Source organism: Sinocyclocheilus grahami, unplaced genomic scaffold, assembly GCF_001515645.1.
Source record: "Sinocyclocheilus grahami isolate Dianchi unplaced genomic scaffold, SAMN03320097.WGS_v1.1 scaffold6.1, whole genome shotgun sequence".
NCBI classification, from domain to species: Eukaryota; Metazoa; Chordata; class Actinopteri; order Cypriniformes; family Cyprinidae; genus Sinocyclocheilus; species Sinocyclocheilus grahami.
This window is the reverse complement of record NW_015505185.1, coordinates 1,019,275-1,034,606: the sequence shown is the minus strand read 5'-3', so window position 1 is coordinate 1,034,606 and position 15,332 is coordinate 1,019,275. Positions and strand designations below refer to the sequence as shown.

Here is a 15,332-nt window from a genome sequence, read left to right as displayed (position 1 = left end):
AGCAAAAACAGATGACCAATCACATGAAAAAGCAACTTTGAGGATGTTTGAGTATGAAGAAACAAACACTCAGTTTGCTCTAATTGTGTTAGCAGGGTCTATAATTGACAGACAGCCCAGAGCTACGGCTGACAGTCACCTCGACAAAGCAATGTCACATTATCATCACATGACTACGCCAAGCTCGTGTGTTATTTCAACAGATGTGACTGTGAATGCATAAAGTCAAAAGCTATCTTTTCCACCAGCAAGGAAACATCAATACTTATAGGCTACACCTTACTTCAAACGCTATAATCAATAGGTTCAAAAGCAAATTGGCTGACAAGCTCTAAATGGTGTCTGGAGAGCATCGCTCAGTGGGCTGCATTTATAAAATCATAAAAATCTGGGAAAAAAAATAATCAAATGCCAAGAGCAACAGAAATCACCCCATTTATTTATGCATGTATGTTATGTATTTATTTATTTATTGAAAAAAAAAAAGGTTCTTTTGCTCACCAAGGCTGCATTTATTTGATCAAAAATACAATAAAAACAGTAATATTGTGAAATATTACTACAATTTAAAATAAAAGTTTTCCCAATTTGAATCAAAACCTACAGTGAATGGAATCAAATCACTGTCTACCCAAATATTCACACCCAATAACATTTCTGTTTTCTTTACTGCTCTTTGAAATTCCATTTTCAAAATATAGTCTCATTGAATATTGTCACAATCCTCACGGCTATACACTTAACTCAAAAGTGACCACGTAGCTGGCATACTAATAACAAAATCAGTCAGTGATCACAGAGCCTCATGGTTGCGTGTATTTGATTGACACCAGCGATGGTATGCGTGATCACACAAGGCCCTGAGAGCGGCAACACACTATCACTAACATGAATCTATTATTACCAGCTGACTGTCAGCACTGGAGACTTCCACAGCCTGGCTTTGTTCTCCGCAGTGTTTGTGATGGCGGATCTAACCCTTTAATAATGTCTACATTTACAGCTAAGATGCAGAGCGACATTGTCATGCATGAACTAGTGCACTTTATTATCAAGCAGTGTCTGCATATACAATGTATGGTTAACGTGGAGTTGTCAGAACTCTTATGATCATAAAGCGAGAATGTGGCACAACAATACGTTTCAGCAGGGCGCTAAATGCTTCTGTTAGAATGATAAGAGAAAAGCCTCTCTGGAGTGTCTGGAGAACTGTCACTCACCCAGGCATGGGGCCGTTCTTGGCCAGGTTGTAGACTTGACGGGGGTTCAGGAGGTACTGGAACTTTCGGAAGATTCTAGATAGGGCAGAATTTATAAATAAAAATGTAAGAAATTATAATTAAAAAAATCAATCGATAAAAGTACATTCTCAAAGCATGACTATATTTTATTTAAATAGTTTTGTTTCTTCTTGTTTTTATCACCAATGTACATTATGGTGTTTTTAGACATTTTCTGTCAATATTTAGTTAATGTTTACTGCATTATTTTAGTGTCATGTCACATGTGTTACCCTGATAGTATTTTGTTTTTGTGTGTATGATCCTGTGCAATGTTTCAAGGACAGGCCACTTACTGTATGATGAACTCTGATTTATCATGTGGCTATTTTACCACCTGTAGTATTATTATGGTGGTTATAAGTACAGGTATAAAGATTTTGGTCATTCAAGTATTTTTGAAGTATTTTGGGAGTTCATTGGTATATTAAGTTAAAAAGACAGTTTTAAGGCACCAATATTCCATTCATAATATTTTCACCATATTTTTACAATGAATTTCTGGCAATACAGATGTAATTTTTGTTCATAAATTTAACAGGATATATTTTACAGTGATTTTTTAAATAATAGATGGATGTGGTTGGATGAATTCGTAATAGAAACTAAGGATTTTGTCATTAATATTAGCTATTACAAGACATTAGCTAGTCAAGAAATACTGGTGATCATGGCCATCTCATCCAATATTGTCCATGAAGAGGAACTGAAATCTGATATGGATCTTTAGGATGCCAAAAATGAATTTAAAATTGCAACTGATTTGATTAGATCCTCATTTAGGTTGCCAGAAATGGATGTGAAACTGTAATTGTAACTCAGAGAAGTTTCATCAACAACCTCGAACACATTCAGTGCATTGCTAATTTGACTGCAACTGGTATGCAGTGGTGTCAAACAAACTGTAGCAATGGATAAATTATGCAGATAGACTGAAAGACAGTTAAAATGCTATATGAAAATACTGAAGTGTAACTTTCTTATTAAAATCTGACACCATCTTTCACAGTTCTCACCTTTCCCCTTGTTTGCCTCCACTTTTAGGGTTGACGAAAACCAACAACGGATGAGTTCCTTCTAATGGCGTAATCTATAGATTAAAATGATAAAAAGCATTATTATATATCCTAATCTAGTAACATTTAGCATTTAAATCAGCTTTTATGCTTCATGATCCAAATTTTGTTGTTTAGAGCAGAAAACATCCTTAAATTCACAAATTTACATTTAGTAATGACATGCATCTCAGAAAATACGCAAAAAATTTTTATACTTTGACAGATAATTTACTTAAAAGGGTCATATGATGCGATTTTAATTTTTCCCTTCTCTTTGGAGTGTTACAAGCTCTTTGTGCATAAAGAAGATCTGTAAAGTTGCAAAGACTAAAGTCTCAACTCCAAAGAGATATTCTTTATATCAACCACGCCTACCTAAAACGGCTCATTCTTACACGCCCCCACATGTCTACATCACTATGTGGGAAGATTTGCATAACGCCGCCCAAATGTTCACGCAAAGAAAGAAGGCGTAACTTTTATTCTCGCTGTAGTATTGTTGCTGCCGCCATGTCGTGAAGACGCTGTGTGTTTCGTTGTGAAAGCGAAACTACTTTGTTTGGCCTTCCAAAAGAGGACGATATCCGCTTCGTCATGCCTGGAGCTGATCCGTGCTGGTCGCTGAGGAAATACATCAACTTCGCACTATGGATCGCCGGATCGGTTTTCACCGTGGACGAAGCGGAGTCCAGCCCGGGGTCGTCACATGTGGTTATAAAGACATTATAATCCGTAATTATGTCCCCTCTGGATGCAACAAATGCCTAGTTTATAATGGGTTTTGATGTTTTTGAATCGTCGCTCCAGGTCATCACAGTATGGTAGGGGCATAAGAGGTATTCGGCCAATCACAACGCACTGGATAGCTGGCCAATCACAGCACACCTCGCTTTTCAGACCGATGAGCTTTGTAAAAATCGACGAGCAACAATAATGTACAGTATGTGGAAAATAATGCGTTTTTTTTACTTTAAACCGCATAAACACATTTCATTACACCAAATAATGTTCTTTTTAGCAACATCATATGACCCCTTTAAGATTTTCTTCACCACCTGAACCTTAATTTTCAGTCAGCAATGTGATAATTCTCTATCCATTCTCTCATAATTATAAAAAAGAGTTTAGCATCACATTGACGTTAATCGAGTCTGCTCAAAAAGATCTCAGAATAACTCTTCAGTACAAAAAGTCTATGATGCACTACCCATGTAAAACCCACGTCATGAGACGCAACGGGCAAACCTCAGTAATCAGCTCCATATTTAGTCATTAATGACAGTCTTTGACCATGAGTCACTTTTCTGCATGGATGCATGATGATTGTGGGGTTTTAGAGCGGACGACACACGCACAAACTAATCCAGAGAGTGTGAGTCGTCTTCCGGTGGACAGTGACACAGATGAAGCGCTTAAAACAGGACCCATCGAAACAATCCCAGCAGGCCCAGGTGAATTAATGAGCCGCCCGTCCAGTGACGAGTGATCCATTACTTCCTCTAATTATAAATAATAATCCTGATTATTACACTGGTTAGCCGCCGCCAGCCGAGATGGATGACCCAGGACATGATTCGTCTTTTTTCGTTCTGTCATTACTATGCTCAGACAACACCCAATCACAGTGGGTCACTGCTGCCTAGAAGTGTGATCTTGAGATACAATTGTAATTTTGAGCAAAACTTAGTTGATGACTCACCAGGAAGTTAATTGTTAACATTATGTTAATAGATTTTTTTATTTGTATACTTATATTTTAGTTTAATTAGGAATGAACAATGCAGATTATATCATATTATATAAGTTATTTTAAACTTTATATTTGTTTCAGTCAATACTGGATATACTGTTAAATGTGATTATTAGAAAATATGTTTTATACTGTATATCATAATGTTGTAATGCCTAGATTCACTTGTAGCATTTAAAACAATTATTTTAGCTGTTAGTGTTTATTTTTTATTAATGCATTTTTGTGTTTTTCATAATTTTTTCAAACGGATTTATTTAGACAAAAATGCAGAATTTAAATATAAGCTTTTATACAGTAGGACATCAACCTTATTAAATAATTACAAATAATTAATAACGCATAATACATAGCTAAATACATAGAATAAATAGCATGCCTTTTATTAACATATTAGCTGTTTATTAGTAGTACTGTATAAAGTCTAATAAATTCTGCATGACCATATTCTACATCCCTAATCCTACCCAGAACCTAAATGTAACAACTACCTTATTAATTATTAATAAGCAGCAAATTAGGAGTTTATTGAGGTTGTAGTTAAATGTTTGTTAATAGAGAGAACTGGACCTTAAAATAAAGTGTGACCAAAAATTTATATCAGTGCATCTCTAGTTAAAATGTAATTTTAAATCACCTTTTTGTCTACACTAGTTAATTGAAATGGTGTATGAAGAAATTCTAAAAGACCACATATTCCATACTGTCCCTAATTTATATGAGATTATCATAAAAGATGCATGCATGAAAAACATAAAAATAGCTAAGTCAGCTTCCCAGATGTATTTCATATCAATCATGTATTTTGCCTGATAGCATTAGGGGCTATTAGATTCACTAAAGCACTGTGTTATTTTGTTTGATTCCATCTGCAGGAAATGTACCCCTGGGACTTCCTGTTTTTAACAATATCCGACTATTAGTGTGTGTCATTCACCTGTAGCCCCTGTCCATCCACTGATACTGAATCGGTCCTTTGTATTTTCCCCCGACCTCCTGATTGGCTGGAGTCTTTTCTCAGAGTGGACTGTCTCTCCTGCAGTTAAAGGTCACAAGTAAAGGTCTAAAAGAGCTGAGTCCCAAAATAACGTACAAAAAGAAATATGACATATTACCAGTACAACAGGGCATATTGTGTTTGGAGGAAGTATGTGATCTCTCAGTGGTCCGCAGTCACATTCGGGTTTGACGTGTGAAGCGCACTTGTTGTGTAGCTGCAAGACAGAGCTTTAAAACTTTAAAACAAAACAGATAATTCAGCAATACTATTTACATACAGACTGATGTCATGCAAATAAATTTATTACAAATGTAAATGAACACCTACAAAATTAAATTGTGTGCAAACTGCAGTGTACTTGTGGCAAACTAATACCTTTTATAATTAATAATTGGATTAAATGCATACAATTCAATATTCACACATGTTCAGAGCATAAAAACGGTAAATATGAATACTCATAAACTCACAGTAATCTGGCACCAGACACAGTGAAGGCCCGTAAGACCCTGGTAACACTTGATAGTTTTGTGACACTTATCGCACTTGCTTGGACAGTTTCCCTCAACCCAGAAATGATGCATAATCTATTAAAAAAAGCTTTTGTTAATATGCAAAAATGCAAATAAATGCATATAAAGAGAAAGAGAGAGAGAGGAAGAAAGAATATACAGGCATATCACAAATGAGCATAGGCTTTTATTACGACTCATCATTGGTGTATTCAGGTCTCTGTTTAAACCAGGTTAATCATGTAATTAGCAATGCTTAGAAAGAGAATTTCTTTCTAATTTCATTAGCTGAAAAGAAGCCCTTGCTCTAAGCCCCATGAAGCATTGGTGATCCAAGCGTGCTGGTTTTTAAACACTACAATTCGACGCACCTCTGTGTTTTTCTTAGATTTGACATATGTTTTGATGCAGGACAGGGGGGCTCGAGCCACACATCTCTCGTGAACGGTGTATTTACAGACTATAAAACAGACACACCGAAAATTAATTCACAGTGTAAAGTATCAATTTTTATCATTTTTAAGACTTTAACATGCATTTTCATTAAATGTATTATTATTACAATGTCTACAATTGTTTTTTAATGTCAATTAATTAGATTGCAGATGTATTAATACAATCATTTTTAGCTTAAAAAACAATAATAATAAAATAAAAATATTTTTAATAATAATAAAATAAAAAACAGACAGTCTTATTGTGACTTTGCAACCATGCAACAATGTCACTGTTTGAAGATTATATATTTAATACACTAGCTTACTTATATTCCAAATGAAATTGATTAGGTGGTTTTGATTTGCATTTGTCCATATTCACTTATAGCATAAAGCAAAAAATCATATGTGAACAGAAATGACTGATGGTTAATATAATAAATGCTGTGAGTTCTGGTGCTGGACTTACAGGAGCAGCAGAGGCCTTGCTTTCCCAATCCAATCAACATATTCAGACACAGGTTACAATATGCAGGTTTACTGAAGTGCTTAAGTCTCCACACGTGTTGCCCGTCATCCTTTACATTCTGCAAAACAGAGAGAGTGAAAAAGACAAAGATAATAGCGAGAGAATGAGAGGAAGACAGCTATGAGGACTTGACAAGGATAATACAACTATGACAACTGTGATGAAAAACATTACAGCAAATTACATAAAGGGTATTCTGGAATCCTGCTGAGACAATGCAGAATTTGAAAGGAAAGGAAAATGTTTTGAAAAATGTCGAATCTGCATCTTTAACAATCTGGATGACATGCAAAATAAATCAGGCACCAGACCACTAGTGCAGCCAAAAAGGCATTTAAAATTAGTCGAGGACTCCATCTAGTGGGCAAATAAGTGAAGTGACATGTGGCCAAGTATGGTGACCCATACTCGGAATTAGTGCTCTGCATTTACCCATCCAAAGTGCACACACACAGCAGTGAACACACACAAACCGTGAACACACACCCGGAGCAGTGGGCAGCCCTTTATGCTGCGGTGCCCGGGGAGCAGTTGGGGATTCGGTGCCTTGCTCAAGGGCACCTTGTCGTGGTATTGAAGGTGGGAGAGAGCGCTGTACATTCACTCCCCCCACCTACAATCCCTGCCGGTACGAGACTCGAACCCACAACCTTTGGGTTATGAGTCCGACTCTCTAACCATTAGGCCACAACTTCCCCCCCCTTCTTGTAAATAGAGAGTAACATCTCAATTTATCAACAATGATGCACTGTATCTGTTCGTTTGGTTTGGATGAATGTTTAGATGGACAGACAGATGGACAAGATTGAAAAATGAACACATCGGACAAACATATATAGATAAGTTAAGCTTAATTGATAATCACAGTTTCAAGTCCTAGAAGTACTAGCAGAGGAATGGTGGTCAGACCACCCTGGACCCACTCTTCAAGCGAAACCATCCCGTCACGGTCATAGTCGATCTCCTGCATCATCTCCTCCAGAATCTGCACCCCAAAACCAATGATGTTAGACATGTTAATTATTAGAAAGATATGATCAAATCTGGCACACACACACTGTCTGGCCACGGTCAAATTCAAGTTTATTTTACCGGCTTCAGTTCTGCGACGTCCCACTCCAGATACTCCGCAACATGCATCATCTGAGAGATAATGTGCTCCAGTTCCTGTTCGAGAGGAGAAGACATTTTCTGCACAACATCACTGTAACTCTGCACAGAGATCTAGTGGTGGGATCCTGAATCCTGCTACATCTACCTTCTTGTAAAAAGTTTACTTCCATCTCAGTCAAAACACCTGAAACACGTAATCGAGGTAATCAAGTTACAGATTATTTATTTCTTCTACTTGTAACATATACACATATAAACGCGTATACATGTATTTAAAAACATTTACACATATAAATGTGTCTGTGTGTGCTATGAGCATATATTATATAATGATAAAGAGGAGAACATTTTACAGTAAAACACGTATTTATATTTATTTTATACTTTATATAGAATTACATATAAGTAATTCATCTACTTCAAAATGTCATGCTCAGTTCAGTGTTACTTGCCAATTTTACTTGCAATTCTTTGTAAAGTTTCTAGAAATTTCCTAGCAATTTCTACCAATTTTTTTACACTTTTAATTGTATATATGTGTATACATTTTTAATTATAATTTTGTTTATCTTGAGAAATCTCATATTGAGTCTGTCCTTTTTATCTCTTTTTTTTTTATTTACGAAAAGCATCTATAAAACTAAAAATTACAGACAAGTCTTTTAAACAAACTTACTGTAACAGAGAAGAGCGAAATTAGTAAATGCAACCAATCCAGCAATGAACCACTAGATGACGTTTGAAGTTATTACAACAATAATAAACCGAAGAGACTGCTGGAAATTAAGATGAAGGTCTCACCTTACTGTCTAAAAACCCGTTCCCATCTGTGTCATAAAGTCGAAACATAACTGCGACAGAAACAAAGAAAGATAAAGAAAGGCTGAAAAAGAGAAAACACTGCAGATTCAATACAAGGATAATTTCTGCATCTAAAAGGGTAACCTGCTAGGAAAATGGCTCTGTATTCTCAAAAAAAAAAAAAACATATCTATGGAAAGAATCTCACAATTCAGAGTGCAATCTCAGCTTTTCTATGAGGCATTATAAGTGGCCGTCGCCATGGAAACCAGCAGATAAGCCAAAGGCAGCATCTCTCAAGAAGACAATTCAATCAAGCTCAGTGCAATTCAATCTGAACTAGCCCATCACTGATGTTTTTCATTCAAACAGTTTGTTCTTTCTTGCATAATAGCATCTCAGTGGCAGTATTAGACCTTAGCAAGAGGTTATTAGTATCCGAGCAGCCCATAGCAACAGGTTTCCTGGAATTACAACCAGAAAACCATTATAGATGTGACAAAAGCTGCCAGTAGATGTCAGCACCGCCTTGTGTTTTCTCTATGAAAACCATTAATTGAACCAAAAGGTAGCTTCTTCAACACCATAAAGGACTCATAAGTGTATTTTGAATAAAGCTAGTAAATTAGTAGGAAAGGTACTGCATGGTAAGTGATCTTACATTCTAGTTTGTCTTCTGGTCGTCCGCCCTCCAGCAGAGAGAGGTAGCAGATCATATCCTTCAGCTGGACTGAACCGAGAGCTTTGGACGGGGATGATACCTTTGGCGGCGTGGAGCTTCCCTTTATGAGTTTTAGACCTTGTAAACCACAAGTAAATTATGTTTAACACATCACTTTTTCTGGTGTGTTTTGGCTAGAAATCACTGGGAAAAAATTAAGAGATTGAATCACTCTATTGTTACACTAGCTGTTTTCCTGGTGGAGCTTTGGGAAATAATGTTGCAAGTTTATTGTTTTTATGACAAAGTTATACAATTAAAACCGAATAACAGGAATAAACAGAATATATTTGCTTTGTGTGCATATATGTGGCCAACATTACTGGAACACACTGTACACTACCAGCTTCAGTAAGATTTTTTTTAATGCTTTTGAAGAAAGATGATCAACAGGGCTGCAAAAACACATTAAAACAGTACTATTGTGAAATGTTATTACAATGTAAAATCTATTTTAAAATGTAATTTATAGCAAAGCTTAATTTTCAACAGCCATTACCCCAGTCTTCAGTATCATCACATGATCCTACAGAAATCACTCTAATATCCTGATTATTATCAAACATTTAATATTTTTTGTGGACTGATACATTTTTTCAGGGTTCTCTGATGAACAGAAATTCCAAATAATAGTATTTATTTGAAATCAAAATATTTTGTAGCATTATAAATGTCTGTACTGTCACTTATGCATATTTTCTGAATAAAAGTATTATATTCTTTAAAAAAAAAAAACGTTTTAATTGTAGTGTTAACTGACTTTACAAATGTTTTCTCTACACTAAAGTAGTTTAGTAGTGGTTTCTTGATTAGATATTACAGTAAGTTTGTTCAGCCTGTGTGAATGGGCAGATTTAAATTACCCATGATTCTCTGCTTGTCTGTCATGGAGGGGCTTGGCTTGGGGTCTTTGTTGCAGAAACTGAGGAAGAGATGCTGGCAGAACTCATCAGCAAGTTCACTCTCCAGGAAGGTCTCCATGAAGAGCTTGAAACCCTCGTAGTCAATTTCCTGCTGAAGGTGATTCACCCTGTTACTCGGTTAATATTTCATACTGACCAAATAACTGTGCAGCCAGGCTGTAAAACCATAAAATGACAATTTACCTGATTGAGTATTTCTGGCTTCTATGCAGCACAAAACGACAAGTAAAAGCATCTTCAGTAAATGGATGGCAAGCAATTATGGAAACTGAAATGATTTCATCACCCAAAAGAAACATCATATAGTTTAATGGCTCTAATAACCACTGAAATTAGATCATCATCATAACATTCGGTCCAGTACAGCATTCTTAGCTCAGCATGAACATTGCAAAATAGTGTGCTTCAAAAGGCCATAAAGAGTTGCGATACCTCTTCAGGATTATACTTGGCCAGAATCCCGTCTCCATGAAACTCCTGGAGAACATCTTTTAGTTTCTTAGTTGTGTCTGCAACAAATGGGTAAAACAAAAGGAAGATACTGTAATAGTTGAGACAGCTTAAGAAACTTAAATAAATCTAGCTCAGACATTTAATGGTCAATGACGTGTTGATGTTGTGAAAAAACATTAAAAATGCATCTCAGACAGACAATGACCTGTCATATTCATATTCATGTTTTTGTGAAAAGTATTAAGATATTTCTTTGGACATGGCAAGGTTACATTACTGTTAAAAGTACGATTTTTATGTTTTTGAAAGAAGTCTTAGCTCACCAAGGCTATTTGATTAAAATACAGTAAAAACAGCAATATATTGAAATATTAACTTCTTGTCTGTTTTAATATATTAATATCTAGTCTTCAGTGTCACATGATTCTTCAGAAACCATTCTAATATGATTTGGCGCTCAAGAATCATATCAATGTTGAAAACAGTGCTGCTTAATATTTGAAATTATTTTATTAAATTGCTATTTTATTAATCAAAAAAAAAATTTTTATTTTGAGCGAAAAGGAAAAATCTTTTAAAGTTCTCAAATGTAATCTTTGTGATACATTGATGAAAAATGTTTGTCCCAACTTCATAGTCGCTCAAGTCCTTATTCGTCAATGGCCATGAGAATTATTTAAAAGACAGATTTTGAAAAAACAAATTACTATGCCATTAAGTTTTGTTTTAGCTCCACGTGTTCTCCCTCTGCACAGATTTACCAGAGTGTATCTTTCAGTAGATCATATAATCTCTATCAGGAGTCCAATGATATTAGAGCTCAACACTTTCAAACTGTGAGACTTTCAGTGGCAGAGATTTTTCCTCTCCCTCCTTCCTCTTCACTAATGACCCATATTGTCATACTGCATGCTAGCCAATCAGAACGAGAGAAGCACTGGCCTGGCACAGGAAACAGCGGGCTCTGGGGGTATCAATTATTCAGATTACTCAATTAAATGCAGACAACCTCTGTTCTCTACATACGTAATGAAAGCTCCTCTCGTTGACAGCTGATTTGTTATGTACGAATGGGTAATCAAAACGGCACAAATCTGTATCTTAATTTTTATGTGGTTGGTTTTTGAATTGGTGTGTAATCGAATCCTTTATTATTATTATGTCAAGCAGATTATTGATCAAATAATAATTTTATCTATTTATCTTAATGGTAAATGTAAAAAAATTGTCTACTTTGACAGCAAACACTGGGCTTTTCTAACCGTTTCCTCAAAAAAGAGATTATAGATGACACTTCATTCAGACTGACTCCCACTGCAGCATTAGCACTCAAAGGAATCAACGTTCATCGTGGATTGATTATGTATTTAGGGGAATTAATAACTGTCAGTCAGAATTTTCTCTCCCCTCATAGTCTGGTGCCGATTGGATTAGATCGAAGTCTTAACCTTAAGCTCCAGACAGGAAATGACATTTCCTTAAGTGACACACGCACAAATGCTGTTAAATGGTTCGATTTTTATTCCAGTGAAATGGCAACATGTCAGCATGTCTCCGCAAGGATATTTAGTGGCTGGAAGATGCTCTACGGATCGAATAAACCATGATTTGAAACTGTATTATTTGGCACTTCCATCTCAGGAAACATTAAATGGTTCGATTTTTATTCCAGTGAAATGGCAACATGTCAGCATGTCTCCGCAAGGATATTTAGTGGCTGGAAGATGCTCTACAGATCGAATAAACCATGATTTGAAACTGTATTATTTGGCACTTCCATCTCAGGAAACATATAACTGAATTGAAGCATAACTTATGGATTGATAAACAAACATTGGGCAAATATGGAAGAATGACAGAATAAAAGCCTTACATTGTGCATAGTCTTGAAGAAGAGAGAATTCATTTGGACTCAAAGTGACCCATTTTTCCTCATTCGACATGCTGTCCAGTGTTTATCTGCCTCTGTTTACATACATAAGATCCAGCAGCTCAGCCTCTGTGGAGAGAATGAAAAAACTGTCAATCACCTTGTAAATCTGACAAAACTCATCTTGTGTGATATAGTCTAGCTTTATTTCTCATTCATGTACAGTATATGTGTAAAGCCGTGTTTTTGCGATTCTGTACTTAGTTTCGGTTATTACAGAACAACAAGAAAAGTAGCTATCTGTGTCACATGCCATCAAATATTTGAATGTGCAACATCATGCCAGTCAATACTGAAGTTAACGTTTGACTTGACCTCACTGACTGGCACTGATTGATGTGATGCCCTGCTTTGTACTGTACAAAGCATGACTGGGTCCTCAAAGTATGAGAACACTACCATTCAAAAGTTTAGAATCAGAAAAAAAAAAAGATCTTATGCTCACCAAGGCTGCATTTATTTCATCAAACATACAGCAACAACAGTAATATTGTGTCATATGTTTACTGTTTAAAATAGGGTTTCTACGTTAATATTTTAAAATATTTTAAAATGTAATTTATTGATGGTAAAGCTGAATTTTCAGCAGTCATTACTCCAGTCCTCAGTGTCACATGATCCTTCAGAAATCATTTTAATACAGTATATGCTAACATGCTGATTTGGTGTTATGTGAAAATCTGGAGAAAATATGATCAATGTTGAAAACTGATCATTTTTTAACAGGATTATTTGATGAAATGTGTCCTTACTGAATAAATGTATTAATTAATAAAACGTACTAACCCTAAACTTTTGAATGGTAGTGTACATAAAAAAAATAAAAAAATTAAAAATCCAATTACAGTATCAGCCACATTTTTAGCTTAACATCCAGATATTTTTGAGTTATTCAAGATAATATCGAATAAAAGAAAATACCAAGTTATGAGTGAGATATGAGTGGAATTAATAACTGGTATTTTGAGAAGGCAATGTAGATTCCAAATTGATAATCTATTAGGAGAGCAAATATACAGTTGCAGTTCTACACCGATAAACTGATCATTATTTTCATATTACAGCCAATAACAGATAAATGGCCAATATTAAAATTCAATACTATTTTGTATAAATAAAATTAAAATAATACTCTAAAAAAGTAAAAACAACCATTTTATGTGTGGATTTAGACATTATAATATAGAAGTATGAAAAATTAAAATTCATTTTAAACTTTGCTAAATCTGCATTTAATAAGTTATTACTGATCATAATGATTAACTTTAAAATTAGTTAGATGATGGCAAAGACAATCTAGATGTAAAAATACAGCAAACAATATTGTACAATTATTAAAATACAATAAAAATATTGTAAAAATCCAATATCGATTGATGCGGAGACATTTAAAAAACTCTAATATTAGCCGATAACCAATATGGTACTAATATATCACACAACCCTTATATCTATAGTTTCTAAATTAAAGCTAGCAAATTTTTTTTAAAGAAACCATATCTGACTGATCTGACCAGTTTCACCTGATTTTGCAACAAATATTGCAGTTAAACTATGATTAGGCCTACTGTGCCAAAACATTCATACATTTTCATAAAAAATGATGATTGTCACCGAAAGGAAGAATCTGAAATAAAATTAGCTTATGAGCTCATCCATTTCTGAAGTATTCTACAATGCTCACTACTTAAGGAAAACTCTGCAACTCAATTCCACATCCTGTCAAGCCTTTGAACTTCCTGCGACAAGAGCAGGAAGTGCCTGAGGCAAGTGTCTTTTCTGAAAGATAATCTGCATTTATGAATAAAAGTGCTTGCCATGTCAAGAACCCAAAACAAACTCTTCTCAGCGTTACCTCAAGGCTACGAAAAATGGATGATCTTGGCCTCGTCTTGACCTTAACCTACATTCAAAATGACTTTTACTCACAGCTCACCGTTAAAATACCCACAACTTAAGCTCACAAACTGACACATTATGTGTTACATGAGCATAAGCATACGAAACATCAAAAACAGCAGTGTTTGTTCAACCCCGTCACCACTGGTCTGCAATACAGCATAATGCAAATACAGTCAAGAGCTCCATCATGTTGTCACTGGTAACGGATTGAACACAGTTCCCTCTTTCACACAAACACAAGTGCAAAACGGAGTTCCACTCACCTGACGCCTCTCAAAGCCAACAGCAGCGATCCAACAGGCATGTTATGTGTTTTCCTGCATCGTCTGCCAGCATCTCTCTCTCTTCTAACAGAGCCACTGTGTTTGTATCTATGGGAAAATGAGTGTGAGAGAGGAGCGCTGGAGAGAGGGAGAGCGATCTACTCATCTGCAACAATCAGTTCTCGTGCCTCTGCTCGCATCACACACACAAACACACTCTCCCCCTCCCTTCCTTTTTTTCCCCTTCATCTCTCCATCTTGCCATTTAGCAGGCAGTGGATCTAGGATGTGATATTGGTAGGATGCAGTCTATTGAGGGGGAGTCAGGGTAGAAGATGTCTATCTTTTCGGACTTACTGTAGAGACTCCTACCAGTCTCAACCAACTTCTCATCATCAAATGAAGCTAAACTAGAGTTGTTTCACAATTAACATCCTTTTTCATGTTCTGGGTTTATTGTGCTACTTTGCTGTCTGACAGAAAGTGTTCAACATCTGTTTATTAATGAATCAATCAAAATAAGTAAATTAATAAATAAATAAATCTGCAGAACAAATTATTTATAAATTTGGATAATTTTTCTTTTATATATATATATATATATATATATATATATATATATATATATATATATATATATATATATATATATATTTTTTT

At 35.3% G+C, this 15,332-nt stretch overlaps 1 protein-coding gene across 10 annotated transcripts in view; it reads right to left on the bottom strand.

Moving 5' to 3' along the window:
• The window catches only part of dgkb (diacylglycerol kinase, beta), a 54,094-nt gene that overhangs the window by 34,828 nt on the left and 3,934 nt on the right, over nucleotides 1-15,332 (bottom strand). For 4 of the 10 annotated variants that reach the window (XR_001609422.1, XM_016274566.1, XM_016274601.1 and 1 more), the window contains exons 1-16: nucleotides 14,673-15,197; nucleotides 12,451-12,576; nucleotides 10,557-10,633; nucleotides 10,308-10,328; nucleotides 10,065-10,215; nucleotides 9,142-9,279; nucleotides 8,481-8,530; nucleotides 7,659-7,733; nucleotides 7,432-7,551; nucleotides 6,507-6,624; nucleotides 5,972-6,060; nucleotides 5,559-5,675; nucleotides 5,204-5,302; nucleotides 5,026-5,124; nucleotides 2,297-2,370; nucleotides 1,221-1,295 (exon numbers count right to left, since the gene is read on the bottom strand). Coding sequence is in view for 9 of the 10 variants with exons in the window: in XM_016274566.1 (XP_016130052.1) it covers nucleotides 1,221-1,295; nucleotides 2,297-2,370; nucleotides 5,026-5,124; nucleotides 5,204-5,302; nucleotides 5,559-5,675; nucleotides 5,972-6,060; nucleotides 6,507-6,624; nucleotides 7,432-7,551; nucleotides 7,659-7,733; nucleotides 8,481-8,530; nucleotides 9,142-9,279; nucleotides 10,065-10,215; nucleotides 10,308-10,328; nucleotides 10,557-10,633; nucleotides 12,451-12,520 (1,373 nt within the window). In the remaining variant the exon portion in view is untranslated. Of the gene's footprint in view, nucleotides 1-1,220; nucleotides 1,296-2,296; nucleotides 2,371-5,025; nucleotides 5,125-5,203; nucleotides 5,303-5,558; nucleotides 5,676-5,971; nucleotides 6,061-6,506; nucleotides 6,625-7,431; nucleotides 7,552-7,658; nucleotides 7,734-8,480; nucleotides 8,531-8,688; nucleotides 8,945-9,141; nucleotides 9,280-10,064; nucleotides 10,216-10,307; nucleotides 10,393-10,556; nucleotides 10,634-12,450; nucleotides 12,577-14,672; nucleotides 15,198-15,332 lie in introns of those variants that run through there. The other 6 variants (XM_016274573.1, XM_016274581.1, XM_016274590.1 and 3 more) reach the window with 6 other exon arrangements.